The sequence below is a fragment of the Crocodylus siamensis genome, chromosome 8 (assembly GCF_052110815.1).
Source record: "Crocodylus siamensis isolate JL-2025a chromosome 8, ASM5211081v1, whole genome shotgun sequence".
Taxonomy (NCBI): Eukaryota; Metazoa; Chordata; order Crocodylia; family Crocodylidae; genus Crocodylus; species Crocodylus siamensis.
In genome coordinates, this window is record NC_143402.1 from 57,860,321 (window position 1) to 57,886,058 (window position 25,738).

Sequence of the window (25,738 nt, forward strand, 5' to 3'; positions counted from 1 at the left end):
AAAAAAACCCATAAAAAGAAAGATCCAGACAGAGGAGAGCAGCATTGTGGCTTCAGTCTCTGCCCCATGAGCTGGGGAGGGCCGAACCCTGAGTCACGAGCCCCCGGGCTCGGCCGTGTCCTGTCCTGTGTTCCCGTCCTTCTCCTGGTCCCCAGGGCCCAGGGGCTCCAGGGCAGTGCCAGGCAGGGGCTGGGCGCACTTGGGCAGGTCTGAGTCCTCAGCCTCGGCTTCCTCCTCCAGTGTCAGCTCGAACTGGAATTTGTCGAGTGTGGGGTCGACGCCAGGGCCAGGCTCCGGGGGTGGTGATGGGCTCTGCGGGATCATGCCGTGATACCAGTCCCGGTTGTCCTCCAGCGTGTCCAGGATCTCCTGTGCGTCTGGGTGCACCAAGTCAGCCCATGTCTCCCACAGGGGGTGCACGATGTAGTCGATGAAGCCAACCTGAGGGCGGGGGGGCAGGTGATGGATCAGCCAGGGGAGCCTGGATCCCTGGGTCCCGCATCTGGCTGCAGACAGGTCACACAGGGCTTGGGGATAGATACCTGGGTCTAGCACCCAGATGTGGGCAGGTCACACAGGTCTGAAAGGGTCAGAGAGGCTGAAGGATATGGAGACATGGCCGTGACTGGCAAGATGGAGGCCTCGATCCCAGCCTGTGGGGTCTATATAGCACCCAACACCCCTCAATCTCAGGCTGGGAGGTCTGTAAAGTGCCTGAGGCCCACATATCTCAGCTTGGGGGGGCTTGTACTGCACCCAACATGGCCCTGATCCCAGCTAGAGGGGTCTGAGCTGCTCAGAGGCCCTGTCCCCACACACACACCTGGGACTTCTCCACGGAGGCCGTGTGCTTGTCGCACATGGGACTGATTTCCATGCCACGCTCCCGCTCCTTGTCGCCTTGCCGGAAAAACTCCTCCATGATGCGGTCCGTCCATTGCCGATACAGCTCAAGTGGCTTTGTGGGGTTGCTCAGGTCTGCGCAGTGCACCATGTTCCTCAGCACCTGGGCCAGGGGCAGATGTCAGGGGTGCCCATCACCACCACTCCCCTGCCAGGAGGTCTGCCTGGGAGACCCACAGAACGATCTGGCTAGATTGAGGGGCCAAGGGGAATGTGCATGCATCCAGGCTGTCAGAGGTGGAAGGGGCAGGCCTGGCTGGGTGGGAGTAGTCTCTGAGCCAGCCCCACCTGTATCCGGTCGGTGTAGTTGTCCAGCAGCAGCACCCCTGAGCTTGTCACCTTCTTGGTCTCCACCATTGTCTTGAGATCGGCCAAGAGGCTCATGTGCTTTGACATGTCTGTGGCCAGGACCTGGGTTGCGGGGAGAGAGGGAAGAGAGTGACAGGGAAGAGGAAGGAGACCATCACCCCACACTGCCAGTCTCAGTCCCCCAGCTCTAACCTGCCAGCCTGTTCCTGCCGCACTCCAAGCTGGGAAAGAATTCAGAAGTCCTGGCTGCTAGTTCCACCCCCAGAGCTGGGATAAAACCCAGGCTTCTGAACCATCACTCCCCGCCCACTTTACACATTATACCCCACTTGCTTCAAGGAGCTGAGGAAAAGAGCCCAGGCCTCCAGGCCTCTAGCCCCCCAGTGTTCTAACTTGTCAGATTCCTCATCTCACTTCCAGAGCTGGGATTGAACCCAGGTATCTAAGCCCCCAGCCCCCTGGCAGGGCTGCTTCCTCCCAGCCACTGATCTAAACCATATGGAAGAACCCCCCAGCAGAGGGAAGTGACCTAGGCTCAGCCCTCAAAACCCACTCCTCAGTGCCTGTTCCGGGCATGGCTGTAAAGCAAGACCCCTGGGGACTCCTGGGAACTGGACCCTGCCTCTTCCTCAGAGAAGCCCTGGAAGGGCAAGGGGGAAAGAGAGAAAGCAGCCAATGTGGTCTCTCACCCAGGCATGGAACTTGCCAGGCACTGCTTAGCTTCAGCTACGCACTGGTCGCCCATACACACAGGGGGGGCACAGGTCTCCCCTCCCTTGGTCTCTCCCTGCTTAACAGTACCCCCTCACCATGTCGATGACCATTTTGCGCAGGGTCTGGCGCTGCCGCTTGCTCAAGTTCTGGAAGATGTCGCAGTTTTCCTCCTGCAGCAGCTTGAAGCCCACGGCCAGGTGGTGGTTCTCCAACACTGACTCATCATTGTACATCAGTGCCAGCTCCGAGTCTGTGGGGTACAGGGCAGCGTTGGGTGGGGGGGCTCAGAGGTCTTCTCCCCACTCCTCCCCAGCTGTATGGATACAGTCCCTGCATACTCCCCTGTCCCCAGAGCTCTGGGCTGGGATTCCTGGGGGACAGGGGGGAGGGCCATGTACCTGATTAGAGGCCTAGAGATCAGGTCATGAGGAGAGGCTAAAAAACTTTACACTGTTCAGCCTGAAGAAGAGAAGACTCAGAGGGGATTTAGTGGCAGCCTGTAAGTATATTAGAGGCCTACATCAGGGCCTGGGGGAGCATCTATTCACCAAGGCCCCTGGGGGATGACAACTTGACACCCATCGTGCTGGGGTCATCTAACCCCAGCAGTCTTTTCTGCCCAAGTGCAGGGGGACTGGACCTGATGATTCTGTAAGGTTCCTTCCAGCCCCTAACAACTATGAAACTATGGGGAAGACCAGGGTTTCTCTCTGGGGGGTGGAGGTCTGTCCTAGCTGGGGGCAGGGCTACATGCAGGAGCTGAGCAGGAAGTATGGCTTGCACGGGGGGGTGAGTGCACAAGTATGTTCAGAAGTGCACAAAACATTGCATGTGTGTGTGTGTGCATGCACAAGTGAGGGCAGGAGGCACATAGGCCCCTCCCTCCCTTCCAGTACTTACTGGTGTTGATGAGGAACTGGTTGGAAACGCCTGGGTGGTCAACATCGTGGATAGCGGCGGCAAAAAGCGCGGCCAGGATCTCCAGGTCGGTGAAGACAGCCTGGGAGTAGTTGTGTGTGAGCCCCACCCACATCCCACCTGGCTCTGCCCCTCCCTCACCCTCAGTGCCTGATTAGCCAACACAGACAGGTGGCCTGTGGGAAGGGCCTTGGCCACCTGCCAACATCTGTGGGCTGCCAGCACCTGGCAGCAGAAGAACCCAGGCGTCCGGGCCGCCACTCTGCCCATGCCCTCTGCAGGACTGAGATACAGGGCCCACACCCCCCTGCCCAACTTCCTACCCACAGCACCCTGCCCCTCCAGCCCTGCTGGTGCTCTTCACTCTCAACCCCCAGCCCCCCAGCCCAAGCTTGCACGCACATCGAGGGCAGGGGTGGAAAGCAGGACGTGCGTGGACTGGGTGACGTCTGCGGCATGCAGGCTGTTGTGATAGGCCACGTCGGCGTGGTAGTGATCCTCCAGCGTCATGACGTACGTGAGCAGTGTGTCCACTGGGATCTTGAACGTCTTCACCAGCTCCCGCTCCTGGATAGGAATTGGAGTGGAGGGGGGGCTGTGACCTGGCAGTGCCATGGCATGGGATGCCATGGGGCAGGACAGGCCCCCAGCCCTTCTCTAATCACGAGACCCTGATCCTGATCCAGAGCTGGGGCAGAACCCAGGCATCTGGGCTCACAGCACCTCCTCCAACCCCCAAACCCACTTCCCTCCCAGAGAACCCAGGCATCCCGGCTCCCCACCCCACTTCCTCTAATTCACTAGACCCCACCCCCTCACAGAGCGGCAGGGAGAAAACTCAGGTGTCCAGACTGCCATCCTCACCCTCAGGAGACCACATCAGATGGGTCCCAGCTCCAGTGTGGGGTGGAGCAGGGTAGGGTGGACTCTGCTGGGATGGGATGGGGGAATGTACCCCCCAACTCCCCACAGGCCTAGGCACATACCTGGAATATTGTGTACATGATACAGCTCAGGGAGCGGCTGTTGGAGAACTCAGCCACATGGAAAATGTTCAAGCCCCACTTGTTCAAATTTTCGAGCTCCTGGGGAGAGGAAGAGCAGGGGTGTGGGTTACCAATGCCCCTCACTCCCGACCTGAAGCCCCCTGCAACCCCCAGCCCTGTCGATGACCCTCACTCCTGCCCCATAGCCCCCATCCCTGCCAGTGCCCCTCCTGACTTACAGCCCTATGACAGTGCTCCTCACTCCCGCCCTGCAGCCCCCAGCCTGGCCTGTGCCCCTCACTCCCAACTTGCAACCCCCTGCACACACACCCCTCCAGCCCTGCTGGTGCCCCTCACACCTGCCCCACAGTTCCAGCCCACCTTGCTGAGCAGCTCCTCCTGGTCAGTCTTGATGCCAAAGCGGGGGATGCTGGAGTTGCTGAGGCTCGAGCTGTGCGTGAGTTTCTTGACACCGCTGATCTGGGCCATCGGCTGCTGCTTCTTCTTCTTCTCACGGTCACGGGGGGTCGGTGATGGGATCTCCACATCATTCTGCTTGTCTGGGGGGGGGGGGGGGAGGGCAGGGGCAGGATCAGGACAGGTAAGTGGCCTGGAGCCCTTGTGCAAACCCATGAATGCCCAGATGTGTGAGCAGGTGCACAAACAGGCATACATGCTAGGGCAAGACCTATCTCTTTTCCCCTCCCCATGTCTCAGAGGACCCAAGCTTCCAGACTCCCAACTCTGCCACCCCCACTGTCCACCCAGGGCTGGAGAGAACCCAGGCAGCGGGCCCCTGGCCTGAAAGGCAGCACCAGGAGGGCAGGAGCAGGGCTGGGCAGGGAGGGTGAGGAGGGCTGGCACTGCCCCAGCCACGTAGGCTCAGCTCTGGCCCTGGCCCCAGTGCTCACAAGGTCCCATTGATGGCACTACATCAACACTGACTCAGGCCAGAGGCAGTGGGGGGAACATGTGCAAGGACAGGCAGGCAGCAGCCCAGGAGGTAGTGTGAGATTATGCTCATGTGTGCGAGAACACACATATGTGTGCATGTGCACACAGGCAGGGCATCCGTGAAAGCATGTGCTGGAGTGGGGTGTGCACAGGACTTCTCCATGTGCAACAGGATGAGGGAGCATATGTGCATGGTGGCACAGCCACTGGGCGCACATGTGAGCTGGGTGTGTGCATGTGTATGTGCATGGGAGGCTGCATGTGAAAGAACTGTTCTGCATGCAAGAGCACACATGTGCGCAGGTATGTTGGGGCATGTGCATTGGGGCACATGTGCAAGAGCAGAGAATGCATGCAGGGGAGGGTGCATGCATACAAGGAGCTCTGCCAGGCCTCAGCAAAGGAGCACAGTGCCCCCCTTCCCTTGGGTGCTGGAGAGGACCCAGGCCTCTGGTGGCCCCCCCCACTCCCATGGGCCCTCACCGAGGAAGGTGCTGGAGATGTACTCAGAGACCTGGTTGCCAGAGCGGCTCATCTCGGACAGGTGGGTCAGCTCACGGTTCAGCATCCTCTTGAACTGGGGGGGAGGGAGCGGGTGAGTCAGGCCTTGCACGCTTCCCCATGAATCCCCATGCAAGCCCCACCAAACTGCTCCAGAGGGCCCCCTCTCCCCCAGTTGCCCCACTAGGCAGGATTCCCTTGAGATCCAGATGGAGGAGCTGGAGGGACCCTGTCCTGTCCCCTTCCCATGGACGGAGCCTCAGGTCACTGAGAGAACCCAGGAGACCTGTCGCCCCTTCCCCCACCCCTACATGGCCACAGCCAAGGAGAGAACCCAGGTGTCCAAGTTTTGCATGCCCCCACCTCCAATCACTCCTCTCCCAAGACAGGAGAGAACCCAGATGTCCAGGCTCCCCATCCCCCCAGCTTCAATCACTCTCCTCCTCAGTGCAGGATAGAACCCAGGTAATCCAGGCTCCCAGACCCCTCTGCTCTGCCTGCTAGGTCCCACTCCCCTCCCAAGATGCAGGGTGGGCAGCCAGCAAGTCCTCATTTGTCCTTGAGGCACAGGCACCGTGGTGACTCATCCTGGTGCTGGACAGTGGCTGGGGGGGAAGCGGGGGACCTGTCTCCTTGCCTTCCCCCAGAGCCCAGAGCATCCCCCCAACTCCAGTCTGGGGAGGGGGGGAGGGCTCCTCCTCCTCACCAGCCAATCAGAGCCCTCTGCCCCATCTCCATAGCGACTAGAATCTCCTTAGCAACTGCCCCATTCTCCTCTTCCCCAGGCTGTGGTTGCCCAGAGCCTGTGGGGGTGTTAACCCCTGCCATGCTGCCCATCCCCAAGATAGTTTAACCCCCACCATGCCTACTTGGGTCTGGAACCCAGCAGTGTATGTGGCTGGGGGTTGTGGTAGGGGAACAGACAGGGGTCCCAGCAGATAGGTGGTGCCAGATCCTACTTGCTCCCCTCTCTTCAGCCTATCGGGTCTCAGCCCCCCTCTCCCCTCCTCCTGGGACCCAGGCAAAGGTGGTGCTGCATAAGGCCTTGAGTGCCCACCACTCCTGCTGGGCTGGGCCAGGCCTCCCTTTCCCTGTCCCCCACCCCTGGCCTGGGCCTGGCAGTGCCAGCCCAGTGCCCCACAGCAGCCAGGCATTAGCTGGGTGTAGCAGGTGAGGAGTTAAAGGGGCCCCTGCAATGGGTCCCCCCCTGGAAACTATGGCCAACTAGGCAATGGTTCTGGGAGCCCAGACACTTGTGTTCTTTGACAGGGGAGTGGCGGCTGGGGTGGAGCAGGGAGGGCTGGGAGTCCAGATGCCTGGGTCTTTCTCTGGTTCTGGGGCTGTGGGGACAGCTGGGCTTGGTGTGGGGCACAACATCATGGAGGGTGGGGCTGTGAGGTAACAGGTCTCCCCTCCACCCAGGAATGGACAGCCCTGTCCCCATGTCACATCCCAGCCAGGACTCCTGCCACTGCCAGGCCTGGAGGAAGGGAGTGGGGGGGAGCAAAACAACCCCCAGGAACATGCCCAGAGCTACAGGAGGCGTGCCTCAAAACCTCCCAGCACCAAGGCCCTGGGTGCACATACGTATGTATATGTACATGCACACACAACAGGCATGCAGACCCATAGCCCTTCTCTCCTACCCCCCATGGACACACACACACTCACAGACACACTTAGATGCGCACGCAGAGCCCAGCATCCCCTGGACAGACAGACACACACAACCGCACGTACACATGCAACTCAGCCTTCCTTGAACACACACACACACGCATACACATGCATACAGCCCAACCTCTGAAGCGCACGCGCACACACACACAACCCAGCCTTCCTTGACCACACACACGCACGCACGCACGCACGCGTGCGCGCACACAGCCCAGCCCAGCCCAGCCCCCCCGGATGCACAGGCACCCTCCAAACATCAGGGGCCTGGACACCCACCTCCACCCCAGCCTGTATCCCCCACTCCAGGCCCCACATCCCCCCACCTTGCTCCTGTCCCTGCCCTTGCCCCCAGGACAGCTGGGGACCAACGGGGGCTGCAGGGGCCTCAGCGCCACCAATGTGACATTGTGCTGTCGCTGAAAGGACGTGACATCCCTCCCCCCCACACACCTGGTGCCAGCACCCCCCCCCGCTGGACCTTGCCAAGGTCCCCAAAACAACCCTTGGTCCCCCCAACCTGCATTGTGCCCCCCCCAGCACCCCCTTACCTGATCCCACCAGCCCACCAGCCATGGCTTGGCACAGGTCTCGCAGAAGAAGTCGACCAGGGGCATCTTCCGCGGGTCTGGGGCCCCCCCTGGCCCCCCTGACGTGTCTCCCTGGCCCCCGCTCACTGCCCCCAGCCGGCCCCCAGCATGGTGGGATTTGGGGGGGGGGCAAGGCCTCCCCCCCACGGCGCAGGCCCCGGCGACCCCTCACATGGTGGCAGGGGGCAGGCTGGGGGCTGGGGGGGGCCGTGGCCTGCGCCGGGGGGGATGCCGCGGTGATAGAGGAGCAGGGAGATGCCCACAATGCACTGGGGCACTGGGGGAGGGGGGGGCTGGACCAGCGGGATGGGGGATGCGGCGGCTCCGCCCCCGTCGCCGGGCCGTGGTCACTGGGGCGACGGGTGCCCTGGCAGCCGCATCCCGGCCAGGCCTGGCTCACTGCAGCACCGGCTGTGATGTCAGGGGGGAGGGGCTGCACCGGCAGGGGAGGGGCCTGTGCACTTGGGGGTGGGGGGATCCCCAGGAATAGGGGAGAAAGGGACTGCCCCCCCAGGAGACAGCAAGACAGGGACATGGGATTCCCCCCAGACATAGGGAGGGGTGGGCTTGGCAGAAGAACCCCAGTGTCCTGGCTCCCAGGCCCTCCCTCCACCCCCTGCTCTGATCCCTCAGCCCTCCTGCCTTCCCAGAGCTGGAGAGAACCCAGGTGTCTGAGCTCCCAGCCCCCTCCCCTATGTGGTTCAAAGCCACCCTCCCTGCTCTAACCCCCCCACCCCAATCCCACTCCTCTCTTATACCTGGAGAAAACCCAAGGATCTGGGCTTCCAGCCGCCCACTCCCCCATCATGGCCTGGGCATCAGGACCCTTAAACTGCATTGAGAATCCATGTGTCCCACGGCACATCCAGACAAGCTGTGCCCCAGCCTCCTGCCCCCAGCCCCCAGCCCCAGTGGTCCCTGCACCAGCTACAGCCGCCATCTCCAGTAGGGGGTGCCACTGCCCCCTCTGCAGTCTCCCTCAAAAGGCCCCTGCCCCAAACCCTGGTGTAAGTGGGGGCTGTTTCCATGCCAATATGCATACACAAGCAGTCACGCCCCTGTACATGCAGTCAGGAACGTACACATGGAGTCACGCCCACACATGCCCTCAGACCTTTGCACACGTCCCACCCCTGCACACTCAGCAGCAGGTACCCGCACACGCACACACATGTGCCAGGGCTTGTGCGCTCTTGCCCACGGAGGGGCAGGGCACACGCATGCCAGGACATCCCCACAGGCACTGTTCCACATGTGGACACATGCCTGGCTAAGCAAGTTCCCGCCCAGGGATCCCACTGCTACCACCCACCCCAGGTGACCCACAATGCAGTAGGGCTGCCTGCACTGCCCCTCCGCCCTGTGCCCACCTTGTTGGAGGCCATCTCGCTGACGGAGCGGTAGGTCTGGATGGTTTCCAGCTGGTCTAGGCACCAGTCTAGCTCCTCCAGTGTCTCCTTGGCCAGCTGCTGGTATGTCTCCTCTGGGCGGGGGGCAGGGACCAGTGAGGGAGGGTTCGGGGGGGGCACGGGGGCAGAGGCTGCCTCCCTGCACATCCCAGCATAGTGAAAATTAACTGAATAGGGTGAGGGGGGCACCAAAAGGTGCCTCCCCCACATTGGGGTGACCCAGGCCCAACCAGGGAGGGGGAAATTAACCCCTTGTACCCCATTACCTGAGAGTGTGGCCTTGCACACAGGCGGCTGGCTGCACACAGGCGACCTCCTGCAGGGAACGACATGCCCTCAGCGCCCGCTGGTCCCTCGACTCCCCCAAAGGGCACACGGGATGCCTCTGCACTAGGGGGCACTGGGTTGGGGGTGCAGCAGAGGCCCAGTTCCCAGGGTGATCTCAGGGCAGCTCTGCTGGATTGGGAGTCCCTGGGGGATGGGGGTCACTCACTTGCTGGCTGTGGGTGTGGGCACATTGGCCAGGATGGAGAAGTTGCTCCGGACACTGCGCAGACTGGCCAGCACCTGCAGGAGAGGGTGGGAGATTAGTGCTGGGGGGCGGGGCAGGACCCCCCTGAGGGCTGAGACCCCTGTTGCTTGGCTCCTCCACAGGCCCTGCGGCGCTGCCACTCCCACCCTCTGCGACCTTTCCACCCACCACCCTGACCTACCTGGGCAAACGGGGTGACGATAAAGTCCTCGGCGTGGCTGTGGGGGAAGGAAAGGGGGTCAGTGTGGGGTGGGGGGAGAGCTGGGGGGGAGGGGCCAAGGGGGACTCACGCATCACTGGTGATTGAGGAGTTGCGGGACATGGTCTTGGGCGACATGTCGTAGTCGCTGTCAGAGCGGTACAGGAAGGACTCACGCCGCTGGCTCTGTGGGAAGCTGGGGGCCAGCACCAGCCCTGGGCTCGCCTGCGGCTCCAGTGGGCTCCGGCCCCCCCACGGCCCATTCTCTGACTCCAGGCTAGAGGAAAGAGAAGGGGCGAGAATGGGTGAAATGGTGCCCCTCACTCCTGACCCATGTCAGGGGGTGCCCCTCACTTCAGACTTGCAGCCACCATCCTGACCCACAGCCCCCAGCCAAGCAGGTGCCCCTCACTCTTGATCCACAGCCCTCTGCCACAAACTCAGTTCCCCTCACTCCCAACCCACAACCCAGTGACAGCCCCGTTCTGCGGATGTTCCATAAGCCCGTTCACTCCTGCAGGCCTGCTCAGAGACGGTGCAGCACAGACCCCTCCTGCCCCCACCTGGGGGGACTCCTTCCCCTCCAGCTGCTGCTCCCTGGAAGGGAGGAGCCAGAGGGGTGCTACCCTGTCCCCCCAGGCCAGGGCCCATGGGCAGTGGTGGCACCCACTCACCTGCGGGGGTGCAGTGAAGTGCAGGGCAGGGCCATGGAGGGGGGAGGGCCCAGGGGGTTACGGGGTGGGGGGGGATCCCGTGGGGCCCAGCCCAAAGCCATGCGGGTGCCTGGCCACTCCCCAGCCGTGCCACATTGGGCTCTGTGCAGGGCAGAAGTGCCCGCGACCAGGCTGGAAAGGGCCAGGGAGCCTGGCTGTAGAGCACAGCTCCCCCTGTCCCCAATGACAGGGCCCCCCAGGGCCGGGGGCCAGGGAAAGCACCCGGAAGCACCTGCTTCAGGGCTTCCTCTGCCCCAGGACCCTTTCACTTTCAGTTGCAGCAGAAAGAAAGCAGCAACCCCAGGCCTCAGCCCCCTGTCCTGCCCCCCTGGCTCCGCCCTGCCCCCCCTCAGCCCCGCCCCACCCAGGCTCCCCGCCCCGTGCACTCAGGGTCCTGCCCTGGTGCCAACAGGACCATGGTGATGGGGTTTGATATAGCCTGGCATGGCTTCATTCCTGAACCGCAGCCCTGTGAGGTCCTAGCTCTGCCACTGCCCCTCACTCCTGACCCGTAGCCCTCATCTCACTGGCCTCAGGGCTATGTCTTCATTAGCAAGGCCTGAGGAGGCCTGGATCAGGGTCCTGGGTTGCAGTTTTGACCGGGTTGGATTGGAGTCTCCCAGCAGAGGGCAGCAGCACATGGTCCTTTGCGCTTGCACGTGCAAGCCTGAGGCACCTGCACCAGTTCACATGCATGTATCACCCCCTTCCCTCACACATCCTGGCCCAGCTCCCTCTTGTGCAAACTCCCTCCCATGCAATGAATCCAGCATGGGTGTGCAAACCCAGCACATACACCCTTGCATACCCAATGTGCCAGCAGCCACTGGGTGTGCAAGCCTGGGGCACACACCTGCGCTGGGCAAGCCTGACACATGTACACATATATGTGCAAGCTCAATGTACGCATATGCGGGTGCACACAATCCCTCTTATGCACATGTGTGTACCTACGCACACCCAGGGAGGTGCTGGGTGGGTAGAGGGGGAGCCGGGGGCTGGGTTGGAACTCTCACAGGAAGCCCAAGGCCCCGCCTGGGTCTCGGTGTCTGTGGCAATAGTGACATCAGCATGTGGCCTGAGCCAGCTGGTGTGTGCATGTGTCAGTCATGGGCCATGCAAGGCGGGAGATGGGGGGGGTTGGGAGGGACCCAGCCAAGGGATGTGGAGGACTGGGCAGGCTTCACTGCTCCCCTCCCGCTCGGAATCGCAGCTGCCCCCTCCCCGTGCCTCAGTTTCTGTGTCCAGGCTCCATGGGACAGGGGCTGTTTGTGCAGTGCCTGACATGGCTCCTGTCAGGGGATCCCTGCCCCCCTAAACTGCTGCACCTGGAAAGGGAGAGGCCTTGGAGTGGTGGGGGAAGCACCTGCTCCTAGCCCACACCCCCAAGGCTCCAGGTGTTTGCATGACTCAGCACCCAGCATTAACCCTTCATCTGTTGCTGCCTTTGCCCACAGCTGCCAATTGCTGCCACAAGGTGGAGCGAGACCCTGAGGAACCCCCCTGCTATCTCCCTCCAAAGACACTGCTTGGACAGGCCTGCCCAGCAGTGTGTGTGTGTGGGGGTGGCATGGCTTGGGACTTGCAAGGTCAGGCACATACATGCACTGAATGTGCATAGCAAGGGGGCACATGCTTGCACACGCAGCATGCCCACTCAGCAGGGATATGAAGAGCACACATACACACAGCACATACATGATGCATGCACACGTGCCTCACAGGTGTGCCAGGCATGCACATACAGAACATACGTGATACACATGCACAGATGTGCAGGGCATATGCAGCCCCCCCCATGCACAGAGCCTGCCCCGTGCCCCCTCCTTAGCCTGGGTTTCCCTCCAGCTGTGACGTCAGCTGGGGGGGGCGCTCTTGGAGACACCAGGGCGCAGACCGGGAACACACGTGGTCTGGCCCACCCCCAGCTAAGCCTGTTACACAACCCCTGGCGCGCTGCATGAAGTTGGGGGGAGGGGGAAGTCTCAGCCTACTTTGGGGTGGGAAGGGGGGCTGTAAACTGCCGTGCCCCCTCCCTGCCCCCCCACAGGGAAACTGAAGCACAGAGGGTGGTAGTTGTGGGGCAGGAGGGGTGGTGGTGGTTAGAAGCTCAGACACCCGGGTTCTATAGATGGCTTTGGAAACCGTGTGGTTGCTGTGGGGGACAACCCAGGCATCCCGACAACCCCTCCCCAATACACTCTTACCCCTCCCCAGAGTGGGGAGAGAACCCAGGCATCTGGGCTCCCAGCCCCCACTGCTCTAACCACTATCCCCAACTGTGCCTCTGCCCCCAAGAACCCAGGCATCAGGCTCCCAGCCTCCCTGCTCCAGTCCTCTCTTTTCCCAGAGAATCCAGTTCTAGGTCTCACCAGGAGCACAGTGCTGGCCTCAAGGTGACCTCTGGGCGGGGGGGGGGGAGCTGTTGATGATAGACAGGACTCCTGCTGGCCACAACTCCCTGCCCTGGGGAGCCAGGCCAAGCACATGCATGAGCCCACACCGCCTGCATGGTGAGGCATATGCAGGGGGTGCTGAAGGAGTGGGAATGCAGGGAGGGGGGGAGGGGGGCCAGGGTGCAGCTGGTGCTGGTGAAAGCCGCTGGTGTCAGGACTGATCAGCTTAGCACAGCCCTGACAGCTCTCGGCCTTGTCCCTGGCTGCCCCACAGCAGTACGGCCTGGGGGGAGTACAGAGCCTTCAAAGGGACCCTAGGCAGCCTGGGATAGAGAAGGGGCCTTGATCCTGGTCTGGGGAGGGGGTTAATCCAGGGCAGTGCCCCGGGCAGGAGCCAGGACTCCTGGGTTTTCCATCTGGCACAGAGAGGACCCTGGACCCTAGTGGTTAGAGCAAACGTGAGCAGGGGGTGGAAGTTTTGTGATCTTCCCTGGATGGTGCGGGTCCCCAACCATGCCTCAGTTTCCCCCTTTGTGGTGGGGGAAGCTCTTTCCCCAAAGTCTGTTTCCCCCCCAGACCTGGGGCATAAGCAAGACACCCCAGGCTCATCCCAGTCACAGAATCCTGGCATCGGGGTTGGGGGAGGGTCTGGTGCACAGGGTAGTTTGGCATGTGCTTGTTCTAGGGAGGTGTGTCTGGGTGTGAGGAGAGGGGGTGGTGCATGCACATGTGCGTGTGTGTGTGCACAAGAGTGTTTCCACATGCACCAGCATGGGGTTCTGTACCAGTGGGCACATTGCCCCTCTGCATTTGTGTGTCTGCGTGCATGTTCCTGGGCAGGCAGGTGTGTAAGTCCATGTGCACTGATGTGAGTGTGGCCAGGTGCCTCTGGGTGCATACAGGTGTGCAGTGGTGTGTGGGAGCACATCCATGTGCTCCCGTGGTACCAGGAGAGAGTTGGGGCCCTGGTGCCTGTCATCCCTTGTGGGCATGCGTGTCCCTGTGGGCACTGCTGGATGGCACAAGGTTTCTGCCTGTGTGTTAGCAGGTGCCTCTGTGCCCATTGTGAAGTGTTTATCATGTACATTCATGTACCAACATTTGTCTCTGCACGTGTGTCCATGCATGCTTCTGCATGTGCATGCAAATCACATATGCATGCATTCACACCTACCCTTGCCATGTGCCTGCCTCTGCCTCAGAGCTGTGTGCCACACACTTACCCCCACTGCCCCCAGCCCTGCACAGATGGTGCCACCATACAGCCTCAGTGTGCTCACACAAGTATGCAAACCTGTCATGAGTTCTGGTGCACAATGGGGCCTTGCAGCAAAGCATGACTCACCCTCCAGCCCCCCTGGGGGGCATGGCCTGGCCCAGGCACTGGACCGGGGTTATATATAGCTCATGACTCTGGTTTCCAGCCTGACCTTTCCCAGTGAGCCCAGCTGCTCCTGGCTGGCAGAGACAGGCAGGGAGCAGAGCCAATGATTCCCCTGGCTACCCCTTACACACGCATGTGCCAGCCCCTAAAGGCCAGGGGCTGAAGCAGGCAGGGGGGTCCCCAGGGCTTCGTCCCCTCTGCCCCCAGTCCTAGCTGCAGCCACTCATGAAAATCACTTGCATGGGGCATGCAATGTCCTTGCACAAAGCAACACCCCACAAGCTCCCAATGTCCTCGCATGAAGCAGCACCCCGCAAGCTCCCGGTTCTGCTCACCGTGACCCTGCACCTGGCACCTGCGTGTGCTCCCCTCTACACTGGGGCAGGAGGAGGAAGGGGGCAGCAGGGCTTTGCTGCCCAGGGCCAGCCAGGCCCCCCAGCCCCATCCAAAGTGCCAGCAGAAAACAGACGGGGAGGGGGCGCAGCAGCTTGGGGGCCAGGCCGGGCACCCACCTCCGCGCCTTGGCCAGGCGGTGCCGCTCGATGTCAGCGTCGCTGAAGGAGAAGTGCATGGCGCGGGGTGGCCCCAGGCGGGCCCCGGGCCGCGGGGACATCGGGCCTGCGGGCCGGGCCGGCTGCGCCCCGGGCGGCCCCAGCGCGGCTCCGGCCGCAAAGCCGGGACGGGATCGCGGGGTGGAGCCAGGGCGGGGCACACCGCTGCCTCCCCCCGCCCCCGGAAAGCCCCGGCGTCCGGGCCCCCGCGACTGCCCCCGCTCCAAAACCGGGAGAGGACCCGCGAGTCCGGGCTCGGAGCGGGGGGCGGGACCGGTGTCTCGCCCTGCGGGGACCCAGGAGTCCGGGGCCGGGGGCGACGGGCTGCGCGAGCCGGCGGGGTCCAGCCAGGCTCGGCTCCGTTCCGGCTCTCGGCAGCCGCCAGGCGCGGGGCTGAGTGCGGCGAGGCCCGGCCCGGCGCTGACGGCAGATCCCGGACCCACGGGGGAGAGGGCGGGGCCGGGCGCGGGGCCACGCGTGTGAGCATGAGGGGGTTAACCCCTTCGTTTCTGCCCGGGCGGGGCATGCAGGGCACGATCCCCACCGGCATCCCTCCTCGCCCCCCGGGCTGCCCCGCGCCCGCTTGGGGAAACTGAGGCAGGAGCGAGGAGGCCCCGGCCCCGGCCCCCCTCGCGCGGCAGCGAAGCTGGGCAGGGAACCCAGGCGCCCGGGCTTCAGCCCCTGAGCGCCCCCGCTCCCCGCAGGCGTCCCGGCTGCCAGCTCCGCTGCCCCAACGCCCTGGGCACAGCTCGGCGCAGGGGGGCAGGGCAGCGACGGGCCCGGGTTAGGGGAAATGTGGGTCCCACTGGCGGCTCTCCCCCGTCCCTCCCGGGGGCTCGAGGGTCAGGCGGGGACCGCGGCTGCGCTGCCCCCTGGTGGACGACATCGGGGACTGCACAGGGCTTAGCTCCCGCCTTTGCAGCAACACAACACCCACCCGCCCCTTAGCAGCAACACTGGGCCACCCGGCCCCTTAGTAGCAATGCTCGGGGCGACCCCACCTCCTCAGCAGCAACACTGGGGTCTGCCCACCCCATAGCAGCAATACTTGCCCCATGCCCCCTTAGCAGCAACGTTCTGGGCCACTTGCCCCTTACGAGCAACACTGGGTTCCCCACCCCTTAGCAGCAAGGCTCAGGGCCACCCCCACTCCTTAGCGGCAATACTGGGCCCTCTGCCCCCTTAGTAATAACACTTTGGACCACCCACCACTTATCATCAACACTTACAGCCACCCCACCCCCTTAGCAGCAACACTGGGCCCTCTGCCTCCCCCTCCACCATGCCCCACAAGAGCACTGCCCAGGCCATGTGCCAGCTGGGGAGGGGGATTAACCCCCTCCAGCCCAATAGAAACCCCAGACCCATCAAGGCTCACAGCTGCCCCCCTCCCACCCGCTATCAGTCCTGATCTCCCAGGCACTGCAACATCCTGCCCTGTCCGGGCCTCAAGCACGATAAGCTGGCGGGTGAGGACATGCGGGCAGGGGGAGGAGGGAAACCCCATACCCGACCTCCCACTCTCGCTATTTCCCCACCTGCCTGTCCATCTGTCCCCCCTGCCCTGCGCCCCCATCTCATGCCAGGTGCTGCATGGTCCAAGGTGGGAAACTGAAGCACAGCTGTGGGGATGGGGGGCAGGGAGAGGACCTAGGTGTCCCAGGTCCCAGCTGCTGATGTTGGTGGGATTGCTGGCACTAAGGGGGGGAGGGAAGCAGGACAGTCCAGAGCTCCCAGCTTTCTGTCCAGACCTTTTATGACAGACACAGCTGTTCCACATTTGGACCACCCAGGCTGGGGGAGGGGAAGGCAAGGCCACAGGCCCCAGGGCCAGTTGGGCCCAGGCAGCTGCCTCTGGGGGTCTCTGGCATCCAGGTCTCATCTACCCAGAGAGGAATGAACCCCAGGCCAGAGCAGGGGGACTGGGAGCCTGGATACCTGGGGTCTATCTAGCTCTGGGATGGCAGTGGGGTTAGGAGCTTGGAGCAGGGTCTGCTGGGAGCCCAGGCATCTGGGTTCTCCCAGCTCTGGGAAGGCAGTGGGGACCAGTGGTTACAGTAGCAACAAACTTCCCCCTTTCTCTATAGCAATACCATGCTGCAGCCCATGGTTTTCCCTGCTGGGTTCTCAGAAGGGCAAGTGGATCTCATGGGTTAGGGCTGGGGAGCCTGGACACCTGGGTTCTTTCCAGCACTAGAAGGAATGGGGGTGACTGGAAGGTGAGTAGGGGGGGCCTGGGAACCCAGAAAACTGGGTTCTCTCCCTCCCCAGCACCCCAGTGTGGCCCACTGAGGACCCTGTGGAGGAGGGGGGCTTAACCCTGGGCTACCCACGCCTGCTCCTTACCCTCCCCTCAGCTTGCGGCCGTGCTCCTGGATGCTCCGGTTGAGCCGCAGGCGCTGAAGGAAACTGGAGGAGCCGCCAGGGAAGAAGATGGGTGAGTGAGGTGAGTGGCAGCCTGAGCCACGCCGGGTGAGTGGGGACTGCCCAGACCCGGGGCTGGGGCCAGGGCTGGGGCCAGGCAGGAAGGCATCCTCGTCTGTCTGGGGCAGCTGCTCCAGCTCTGGGATCTGTGGCAGAGCCCTGTGTTTGCCTTCCTGGGCCATGACCGTGCCAGCACTGGGTAACAGGGAACACCACAGTCAGGGCAGAGGCCCAGGCTCTGTGGGCACTAGGGAGTCACCAGCCAGGAGGGCACTGTGCTCTGCCACAGCCTGGCCCTGCCTGGAATCCTGCTAGCCAGGCCCAGCCCAGTCCAGTCCAGCTCAGCCCAGTCCCTCCTCCTGGCACCAGTGCCTGGCAGCTTCCACTTGCTTCCTTCCCGCCTGTTCTGTGACCTTGGGCAGGACAGGACTGGGCTGAGCCCCCACAGTACAAACACAAGCAACCAGTCAGCACCATGGGTGCTGCCTGCTCCACCGCCCCATCCCGCCCCGCCCCCTGCACGGGGCCCTGCCCAGCTGTTTCTGGAGCCCTGTGTGCATGTGCATGTGCATGCATGTGTGTGCACAGCACATGTTGCAGGGGGATGGGGAACATGAAACAGGAACCACAGCCCAGGCCCCTTCCTGCCTCAGTTTCCCAGCTGAAAGGATGTGACCCTGGCCTGGAAGGAAAGGGCATGGGGGAGGGGATGGGAATGGTGGTGGGGACAAGGACCTCCCCCATGTGCCAGGTGGCTTGGACTCAGCAGGTGTGGAGGATGCCCCCTGTGCCTCAGTTTCCCTGTGTCCCGTTTCTGGAGTGCCACCCGCCCCCCCACACACACATACACACAGGCTCTGTGGGGCCTGGCGGGGGGTGAAGGAAGCTACTGTAATGTGTGTAGTAGCCACCCCACCCTCACCCGGGCTCCCAGCCACCGGCCACTTCCTTCCTCTCAGAGGCCATGGGGGTGGGAGATTTTCTTCCCCAAGCCCCCACCCCCCCACTCCCTGGTGACATCACACTGGTCTGCTATGGGGATGATAGTGATATCAGCCAGCTCCCAAGGACAGCAGCTGTTTGGGGGGAGGGGGAAGAGGGGGCCCTGATCATGTGTCCCTGCCCCCAACCTGTCCCTCACAATCTCTCACAGCCATGGCACTAGTGCAACATCAGTAGCCCTTGCACAGCCATTGCACTTGTGCACGCCCCAATGCCCTCACACTAGAGCACACCCCAACATCCTTGCACAGCTATTGCACCAGTGTATGTCCCAGTGGCCTTGCATAGCCATCACACTCATGCAAACCCCAGTGCCCTCACATGGCTGTCACAGTAGAACACACCTCAGTGCCCCTTGCACTGCCCAAGCAGCCTGTGCCAACCCTCGACAGCCCCCAAGAAACACTTGGAGCCACCTGGAGCCAGGCTGAGAGCCAGAGCCACCTGGGCTGGGGCAGCTCTGCACAGGGCCTGAGTGTCTGAATGGGGCGGGGGTGGGGGAGGCTGCCTTGAGCCCAGCCAGCCCCTCCTCTGGGTCCCTGCTCCAGGCAGCACCAATGGCCCAGGGATAGATGGATGAAGTGCCAGACAGATGGGCTAGAGATGGAGATTAGGTAAACATCCCCAACCATTGCTTTTCAAATGTGGACAGACCCAACCCAAACCAGCAGAGAATGCAAGTACATTCATGCATATGCACACATACATGTACACCTGCATACATGCATGCCAAGGGTCATGTTGGAAACACCTATCCCGGGGGGTGGGCCTAGTGGAGCAGCCAACGGCAGGTGATAGGACACTCCCCCCTCCACCCTACCCACCTTGCTAGGGTGTGAGCTGGGTGGCCACAAGGACAGAGGGGGTTTCTGCCAGGGTCTGTGCAGTGCTGGGGGGGGGGGGGGCTCAATGTGGCCCCATGGCAGCTGTGGCAGTGGCAGCGGGGAGGGGGCGCGGCTGCGTCAGAGGCAGAGGCTGAGTCACTGGTGGTAAATTTAGCACCATGAAGGCTGGGGCGGAGGGTGTTGTGGGGGGGGGCGGTGTCTGCAGAGAGAGGGATCTGGCCAGGATGCCTGGGTTCTCTCCCCCATCTGGGAGAGGGCCGAGGGTCCCCTGGGCTGGAGCAGGGGAGGCTGGGAGCTTCCAGGTCGCCTTGGTTCTCTCTTCTGGGTGGGCAAGTGGCATCCACCAGCTAAGACAGGAAGGGGAGGCCGGGGAGCCAGGATGCCTGGGTTCCATCCCTTGCTCCACAGCCCTGGTTTCCCCACCAGGTTTGTTTGTTTACTGCTGCATCTATTTATCCTGGCCCTGGAAAGCACCAGATGGGGGAGGAGGTGGCAAGAGGCCCAACAGTCATGTGAGTGTGTGCGAGCACATGGGGAGCCCGGGCCCCTTGTTGCCATCCCATTCAGTGCCAGGGAACAGCCCATTCCAATTCCTTCCTGACCACCTGTACAGGCAAGTACATGCGTGCCCATGCACATGTGCACACATACACAGCCCCCGCCAGGGCCAGTAGGTATGTGTACAATATATACACAGACATGCTTGCCCCCCCACCCCCCAAGCAAGTACACTCATGCACACACAGACACATGCACAGGCCCCCGGATCAGCTAGGTGTGTGTATATATGCCCAGGCATTCTTGTGCAACTCCTGAGCAAGTGCACACATACAAACACACATCCAGCAGCACACACAGGTGCAGAGGCTGAAGCACAGGGTAGTGCAGTCAGCCCCTGGGGAATGCTCCTCCCCAAAGCCAGCCGCAGCCAAGTGGTGACAGGTCAAGCAGGACAGTTGGGCATCAGGGCCCCTGACACTATCCAGTCCAGCCTGGCTCTGAAGGAGTTAAGTCCCCAAATACCCTGCCCAAAAGTGCTAGGGGGGCCGGGACCCCACCTGGCAGGAGGGAAGATGGCAGCCTACTGTCCCACTCCCCCAATTCTAGGAGCCATCCCTCACTGGCAGGGTACCTAGCATGGCTCAGATGCCCCCCACCCCTCCCCACCAAAAGAAAGCACCAAGGCCCTGATCCTGGCTGGGGGGCATCTGTTGCCAGGGCCCCAATCCCAGCCATGCCACATAGCTGCAGCAGCAGCTTCCCCCGGCCGTGCCAGGCCTCCATCGATCCTGCTAATGAAGAGTCCCCATGCAGCAGCTCATCCATCTTCATTATGGGGCTGCAGCTGCTGTGGCCCTGCCTGCAAACAGCAGTCTCCCTCTGCCGGAGCCATCTCTCAGGGGAAACTGAGGCACAGGGCAGAGGAAGCCCCCATCCCCAGCCTGGCAAGGGAGGTATCAGAGCCCCTGGGCAGGCACCAGCTCTGTGGGGGCTGTGCCTTGCCAATTAGCTTGTGCATGTCATTATGCAGTGCCAGCACTTCACTTCGCACTCCAGGTGCTCACCAGGCTACCCTGCCCGGGGGAGATGGGAACACCTGGGTTCCCCTGCCAAGGCCCCTCCTCCCTCTGAACTCCCAGCGGCTGGCAGATGTGCAGCACTGGGCACCACACAGCTCTAGGCATGGCAGCATCGGATGTCTATCAGGTTAGTGCAGGGATGGGGGGGATAAGGACCCCTGGGTCCTTTCCCTGCTCTCTCCACAAGCCAAGAGATAATATGCTCCTCTCCCTTGTGCTTCAGTTTCCCCATCTGGAGGAAGGCAGCTCCACCTTGATGTCTGGACTCCCAGACCCCTACCCTGCCCTCAGACACTAGACCCTGCTCCTCTCTCACCCCCCAGGATAGAATGCAAGCATCCTGGATGTGACCCCTTCTTTTCCTGACTGTGAGGCCAGAGCCAGGGACAGGACCCAGGAGTCCTGGCTCCTTGCTCTCCCTTCCTCCACTCCCCTCCCTACGCTGGGGATAAAACCCATGGGTCCCTGCTCTAGCCAGGTCCCACAACTCCCCAGGGCATAGGGCCACCTTTTCCATCATGCTGGAGCTCTTTGACGCCGCATCAAATCTCCCCCCCTCCCTCCAGCCATGATGACTCACTCATGCCAGCTTCTCAGAGCCCCCAGCTCTGTGCTGTGGTGCTGGGGCCCATGTGAGTGCTACCTTATTGCTATAAGGGTCGTGACACCCACCTCACCTGTGGCTCTGGTCTGGAGCTGCTTGCCTGCCCAGATCCATTGCCCCCTGGAAATGTGGCTGCTTCTGGGGCAGAGCAAGCAGTTGGCAGCAAGCACGAAGAGAAGGCCCTATCCCATCAGGCAGTGGCCCAGCACCTGGCAGGGCGGGGAAGCACTACACCCTATTCCCACCCCAGACAGAACCCAGGCATCTGGGCTCACAGCTCTTCTGCTCCATCCCACCAGCCCCTACTGCCTCCCACAGCTGGGAGAGAACCCAGGCATCCAGGCGGCTCCCAGACCCCCTTCTTTAAAGTCCCCCCATCCCAGACACCCCAACAGAGTCAATGTACACACACTTGTCCCTGTCCTGTCCCCAGCATAGAGCATGGCCCAGACAAGCCACCTGTGGCCCTGGAGGGGAAGCTCAGACTAGGGCAAAGGGTCCATGACAGGTCTGGCACATGTGATGCATCTGGTTATTTATAGCCCCCACCCCCCAACCTCCCTGGCACAAGCACCGGGAGAGGAAATTGCTTGTCATGCTAATTGCTACATTCATGGGGACCAGGGGAAATGGGAAAGAGAAGCATGTCTGACCATCTGCCAGGCTTCTGCACTTTAACCCTGCCCCCAGCCAGCACTGGTGGCACTGCGCCGCCGTCCCCCCCCACCCCTGCTACCACCAACCCCTGCACCAGAGCCCCCTGGGGCAGAGGCAGTGCTGGACTGGAGATGGAGGTTCCTGTAGGTGCTGGGTGGCAGGACAGAGACATGGCCAAGGCTGTTGAGGAGATCAGTGGCAAGGCTACAAGGTTCTCAAGCCTGCTACCCCTGCCTCAGGCCTCTCCTCTCCATCACCACTTAATAAGCAGAGGATGGGAGAGCTTGTTAACTCAGTATGCCCAGGCACCAGCCATTAGCCCCAGTAGCCTGACTGCCCGAGCCTCATTATCTGGGAGCCAGGGGCACCCCAGGAGGTGTTCATTAGGGAGCTGGGGACCAAGATGAAGCAACTGCAGATCTGGGATTAGTGGGGGAAGGGGCGGAAATAGGACAGAGGCCGTGCAGATAAATGCTTGTGGTGGTAGCCAAAGAGCCATGTTGAGGCCAGGGCTTCTGCTCTTGGTCTGTGCAGCCCCTGGCACAGGGGGTACATGCACACACATGCACCCTGCCCTAAAACCCCATTTCTGGGCAGGGCCCTGCAGCAATATGGAGCATGTGCATGTGTGTACATGCAGCTCCGGCCATAATGGCACACATAGGCCTGGGCACAGACTCGGGCTTGCCTTGGGCTCCTCTCTGCTGTGGGAGAGGGGAGGGTGGTGGGGCCGGTGCTGCCTGCCGAAAGAGAGGCTTGGTAAACAGGCGCGGAGTGAGTCAGAGCTACCGGCTCCACTCCGGCTTGGGCGCCGGCTCTGGCTGCCAGTGGGTTCCAGAGAGGGGGGAGGGGAACGGCAAGTGCCAACTGGCCTCACTCTGGAGTCAGGACCTGGCTCCATCTACATGTATGTGCATTGCCCAGAGCACCATGTCCACAAGCCATTGAACACATGTGTACACGGGGTAGGCAGTCACAACCCTCCATGGCTGGTGGGGACACAGAGCAGTGATGGGTGGTATTGTGGTGGCCACCCAAGGCAGCCCTAAGGCTGCTCAACCCCGTGGGGGCCACAAGCTCGCCTACTGGAGCTGCACCAATTCACCCCTCCCCCCCAAAATCCAGCCCCAAATCCCTCCTACCCAGAGGTTCAGGCAGACGTAGCTATGACCCAAGTGTTAAGTTACCCTGGGGTAACCAGCTCTGGGGTATCTGCTTACTCCAGGCCGTGAGCACAGGGGGGGAACTGCCCCGGCACTGCAGGGATGAAGCTGTTCTAGGAACCTGACGCTGACTCCCACGCCCCCCAGCCCTATCCCAATCCTGTTTAACCAGCGTTCACATGCTGTCTGTCCGCCCCCATGGCACCAGGCCCTGAGGCAGCAGTGCGCTCTCCCCACCCAGCACCCAGCTCTGTGGGGCCATCTGCAAGACGCACATCCGGGAGGGCAGCAGAGCCAAGGGGTTAGAGTTGGCAGCCAGGACTCATGGGTTCTATCCCTCCTGCTCCTGACAGCAGAATGCTAGTGAGGGGGGGAAGTCCTGGCATGGAGAAACACTCAGCAGAAGGCAAGAGGGGAGTGGTGCAAATACAGACTGACTAAGAAGCTCCTGCAAGTCGCACCTGCTCCAGCAGACACTGAAGGTCAGCTGTCCACAGCCAACCTCCCTCAGCTTCACAGCCTGTGACAGACAGAGCCTGACCTGACTGCCGGGACCACTCTGAATGGTTGAAGGGATGAAAGGGGAGAAGAATGACTCTGAGTGAGGCCTTGGAGCTGCTAGAGATAAGGGCAATGGGCAGAAACAGCTCCCATTGGACCAAAATGCTGGGTCAGGTACTCCCAGGCATTGTCTGCTGCTACCTTTGGGCACCAGACACCAAGGTGCCCACTTCCCTTCTGCAGGCCTGGCCACCACCATTAGAGCCAGGCAAGAGGATGGGAGCTGTCCGCGGGGTCCAGCTTGGGCTGGGGGCCTTTGGCAGAGGAGCTCAGGTGGCACCAGGCTCGGCAAGGCTGGGAGGAGAGGCAGGGATTCAGCGAGGTGCAGCTTTCCCCAGCTAGGGCCTGACCATCCACCCCAGCCCTACTGACACTGGCTGGCTCATGACAAGGAGAACCCAGGGCTGCCCAAGGCTCTGGCTATGGCACCATGCAGTGTACAAGCTTGTGGGCACAGGCAGTGTCCTTGTCCCTCATGGCCAACAGGGGAAACTGAGGCAACTGGCAGCACAAGGACTCAGCCCCTGACTGCCTCCTGGGTTTCGTCCCCACCAGGCCAAAAGGTACCATTCCAGCCCCCTCCCCAGATCAGAGTGCCACTCCCTTCCCCAGTGAAGAACCCCACAGACCCCTCACATCTGCTCCAGTCCAGACTGCCTGGGACAGAGTCAGGTGGGGGTGTCCAGAGAGCACTGGCCGGATGAGAATCCTCCAACCTCCCAGGAGACATCAAAGGCTCAGGGCTTTGCTAGCACAAAGGATACCTGGAGAGGCCAGGGAGAAGCCCTCATCTTGCTCCAGACAGGAGTTAACATGGCCAACTCCTGAGACTAGCCTGGAGCATCCAGTCAGCCATGGCCAGCATGCCAGACCCTGCATTCCCCAAGCAGCAGGACATGTGGCCAAGGCGGGTCAGCACTGGGAGAATGACCCCTCTTGGCAGCTTGGATGCACGTGGGGGTCAACAAACCGCCAGGTCCTGGAGCTAGGTGACCACAGGGAAGCCCAAGGCACTGGTGATGGCGAGGGACAGACGGTGCTCTCGAGCTGGCAGGGCCTGAGAAAGGAGCTCTCCCAGGCCACTACCAGCCCCTCCTCCCCCTGCTGGATGAGACCAGAGCAAGACAGTGGCACTCTGCCACTGGGCCCCTGTGAACCCAGGCAAAGCTGGGTTGGGTTAGCCACAGCCACCAGTCCCGATTCCTTGACGGGGGGACATGGCAGTGACACATGGCAGATGGACGGAGCCCCTGTGCATGTCACTGGGCACTGGGCTCCCAAACCTGGAGGTGTTGGCGGCCAGGAGCCCCCCAAGACGTCGCAGACACATGTGTGCCCCCCCTACTCTGCCACAGCCACGTGCCGGGTGCCCACGCTACTGCACCGCAACCCACTGTGCTCAGGCTGGGGCGGGCTGTGCCGGAGCCCAGGGGGGCCCCCCACTACCCGGGCACCTACCGCTTAGCCCCGCCGTGGGCGCCGGCGCTGGGGGTGCCCTGGAAGGAGGAGGGCCAGGACATACGGCACTTCTTGAGCCCCGGGCGGTCGCTGGCGTCGAGGGCGTCGGCCCGCTCCATGGGCCGGTGCGAGGGGCGCCCGCGCTCCGTGTCCGAGTAGCCGCGCTGCTGGATGCGGATCGGCGTCCGCGGCTGCCGCCACAGGTGCTGCGGGGGCTTGAGCGTGGCGGGGCCGGGCAGGGACAGCGACAGGCTCTTCCTGGCCGCCGCCGGCGGCTCCATCGCGGCTGCGGCTGCGAGCTCCGGGCTCAGAGCCGCGCGGCGCGCCGGGACTCCGGCTGCCCGGCGCCGGGCTCCCGCTGCATGGCCCCGGCGGGAGGCGGCGGCGGCGGCTGCGGGCAGGGGGTGGCGGCGGCGAGCTCCGCAGCCCGGGGGGGGCCCCGCGCGCCGGGGGCTGGGGCGGGGCGCGGCGGCGGCGGCGGGCGCCCCGGCCCGGGGGGCAGCATGGCCCGGGCGGCTCTAGGCAGCGAGCGCCGCGCCCCGCATGCTCCGGCCGAGCCCGCAGCCGCCGCCGCCGCCGCTCCGCCCCCCGCAGCCCCGCGCCTGGGAGGAGCCGGGGGCGGGGCCGGGGCTCGGCTTCCCCCGCGCCGCAGCACCGAGCACCTGCCTCCCGCCCCCGCACGGAGCCGCGCCCCCGGCAGCGGGCCCGGCT

The 25,738-nt window shown here is 62.7% G+C and overlaps 1 protein-coding gene across 2 annotated transcripts; it reads right to left on the minus strand.

The window, feature by feature from the left end:
- Nucleotides 1-23: 23 nt before the first annotated feature.
- LOC149858770 (3',5'-cyclic-AMP phosphodiesterase 4A-like) lies at nucleotides 24-25,579 on the minus strand. Of its 2 annotated transcripts, none has more exons than XM_090059748.1 (15): nucleotides 25,028-25,579; nucleotides 9,781-9,966; nucleotides 9,672-9,708; nucleotides 9,452-9,525; nucleotides 9,225-9,274; nucleotides 8,920-9,032; nucleotides 5,268-5,361; nucleotides 4,212-4,390; nucleotides 3,831-3,929; nucleotides 3,247-3,411; nucleotides 2,827-2,926; nucleotides 2,022-2,176; nucleotides 1,192-1,314; nucleotides 824-1,006; nucleotides 24-441 (listed from the first exon to the last, which is right to left on the minus strand). In XM_090059748.1, exons 1-15 carry the CDS (start codon nucleotides 25,306-25,308, stop codon nucleotides 94-96), a joined length of 2,187 nt encoding a protein of 728 aa, XP_089915874.1. In that variant the 5' UTR covers nucleotides 25,309-25,579; the 3' UTR covers nucleotides 24-93. The 2 variants fall into 2 exon arrangements, with proteins under 2 accessions (XP_089915874.1, XP_089915875.1); XM_090059749.1 differs by lacking the exon at nucleotides 25,028-25,579 and adding an exon at nucleotides 14,695-15,153.
- Between the last annotated feature and the right edge of the window lie 159 nt (nucleotides 25,580-25,738).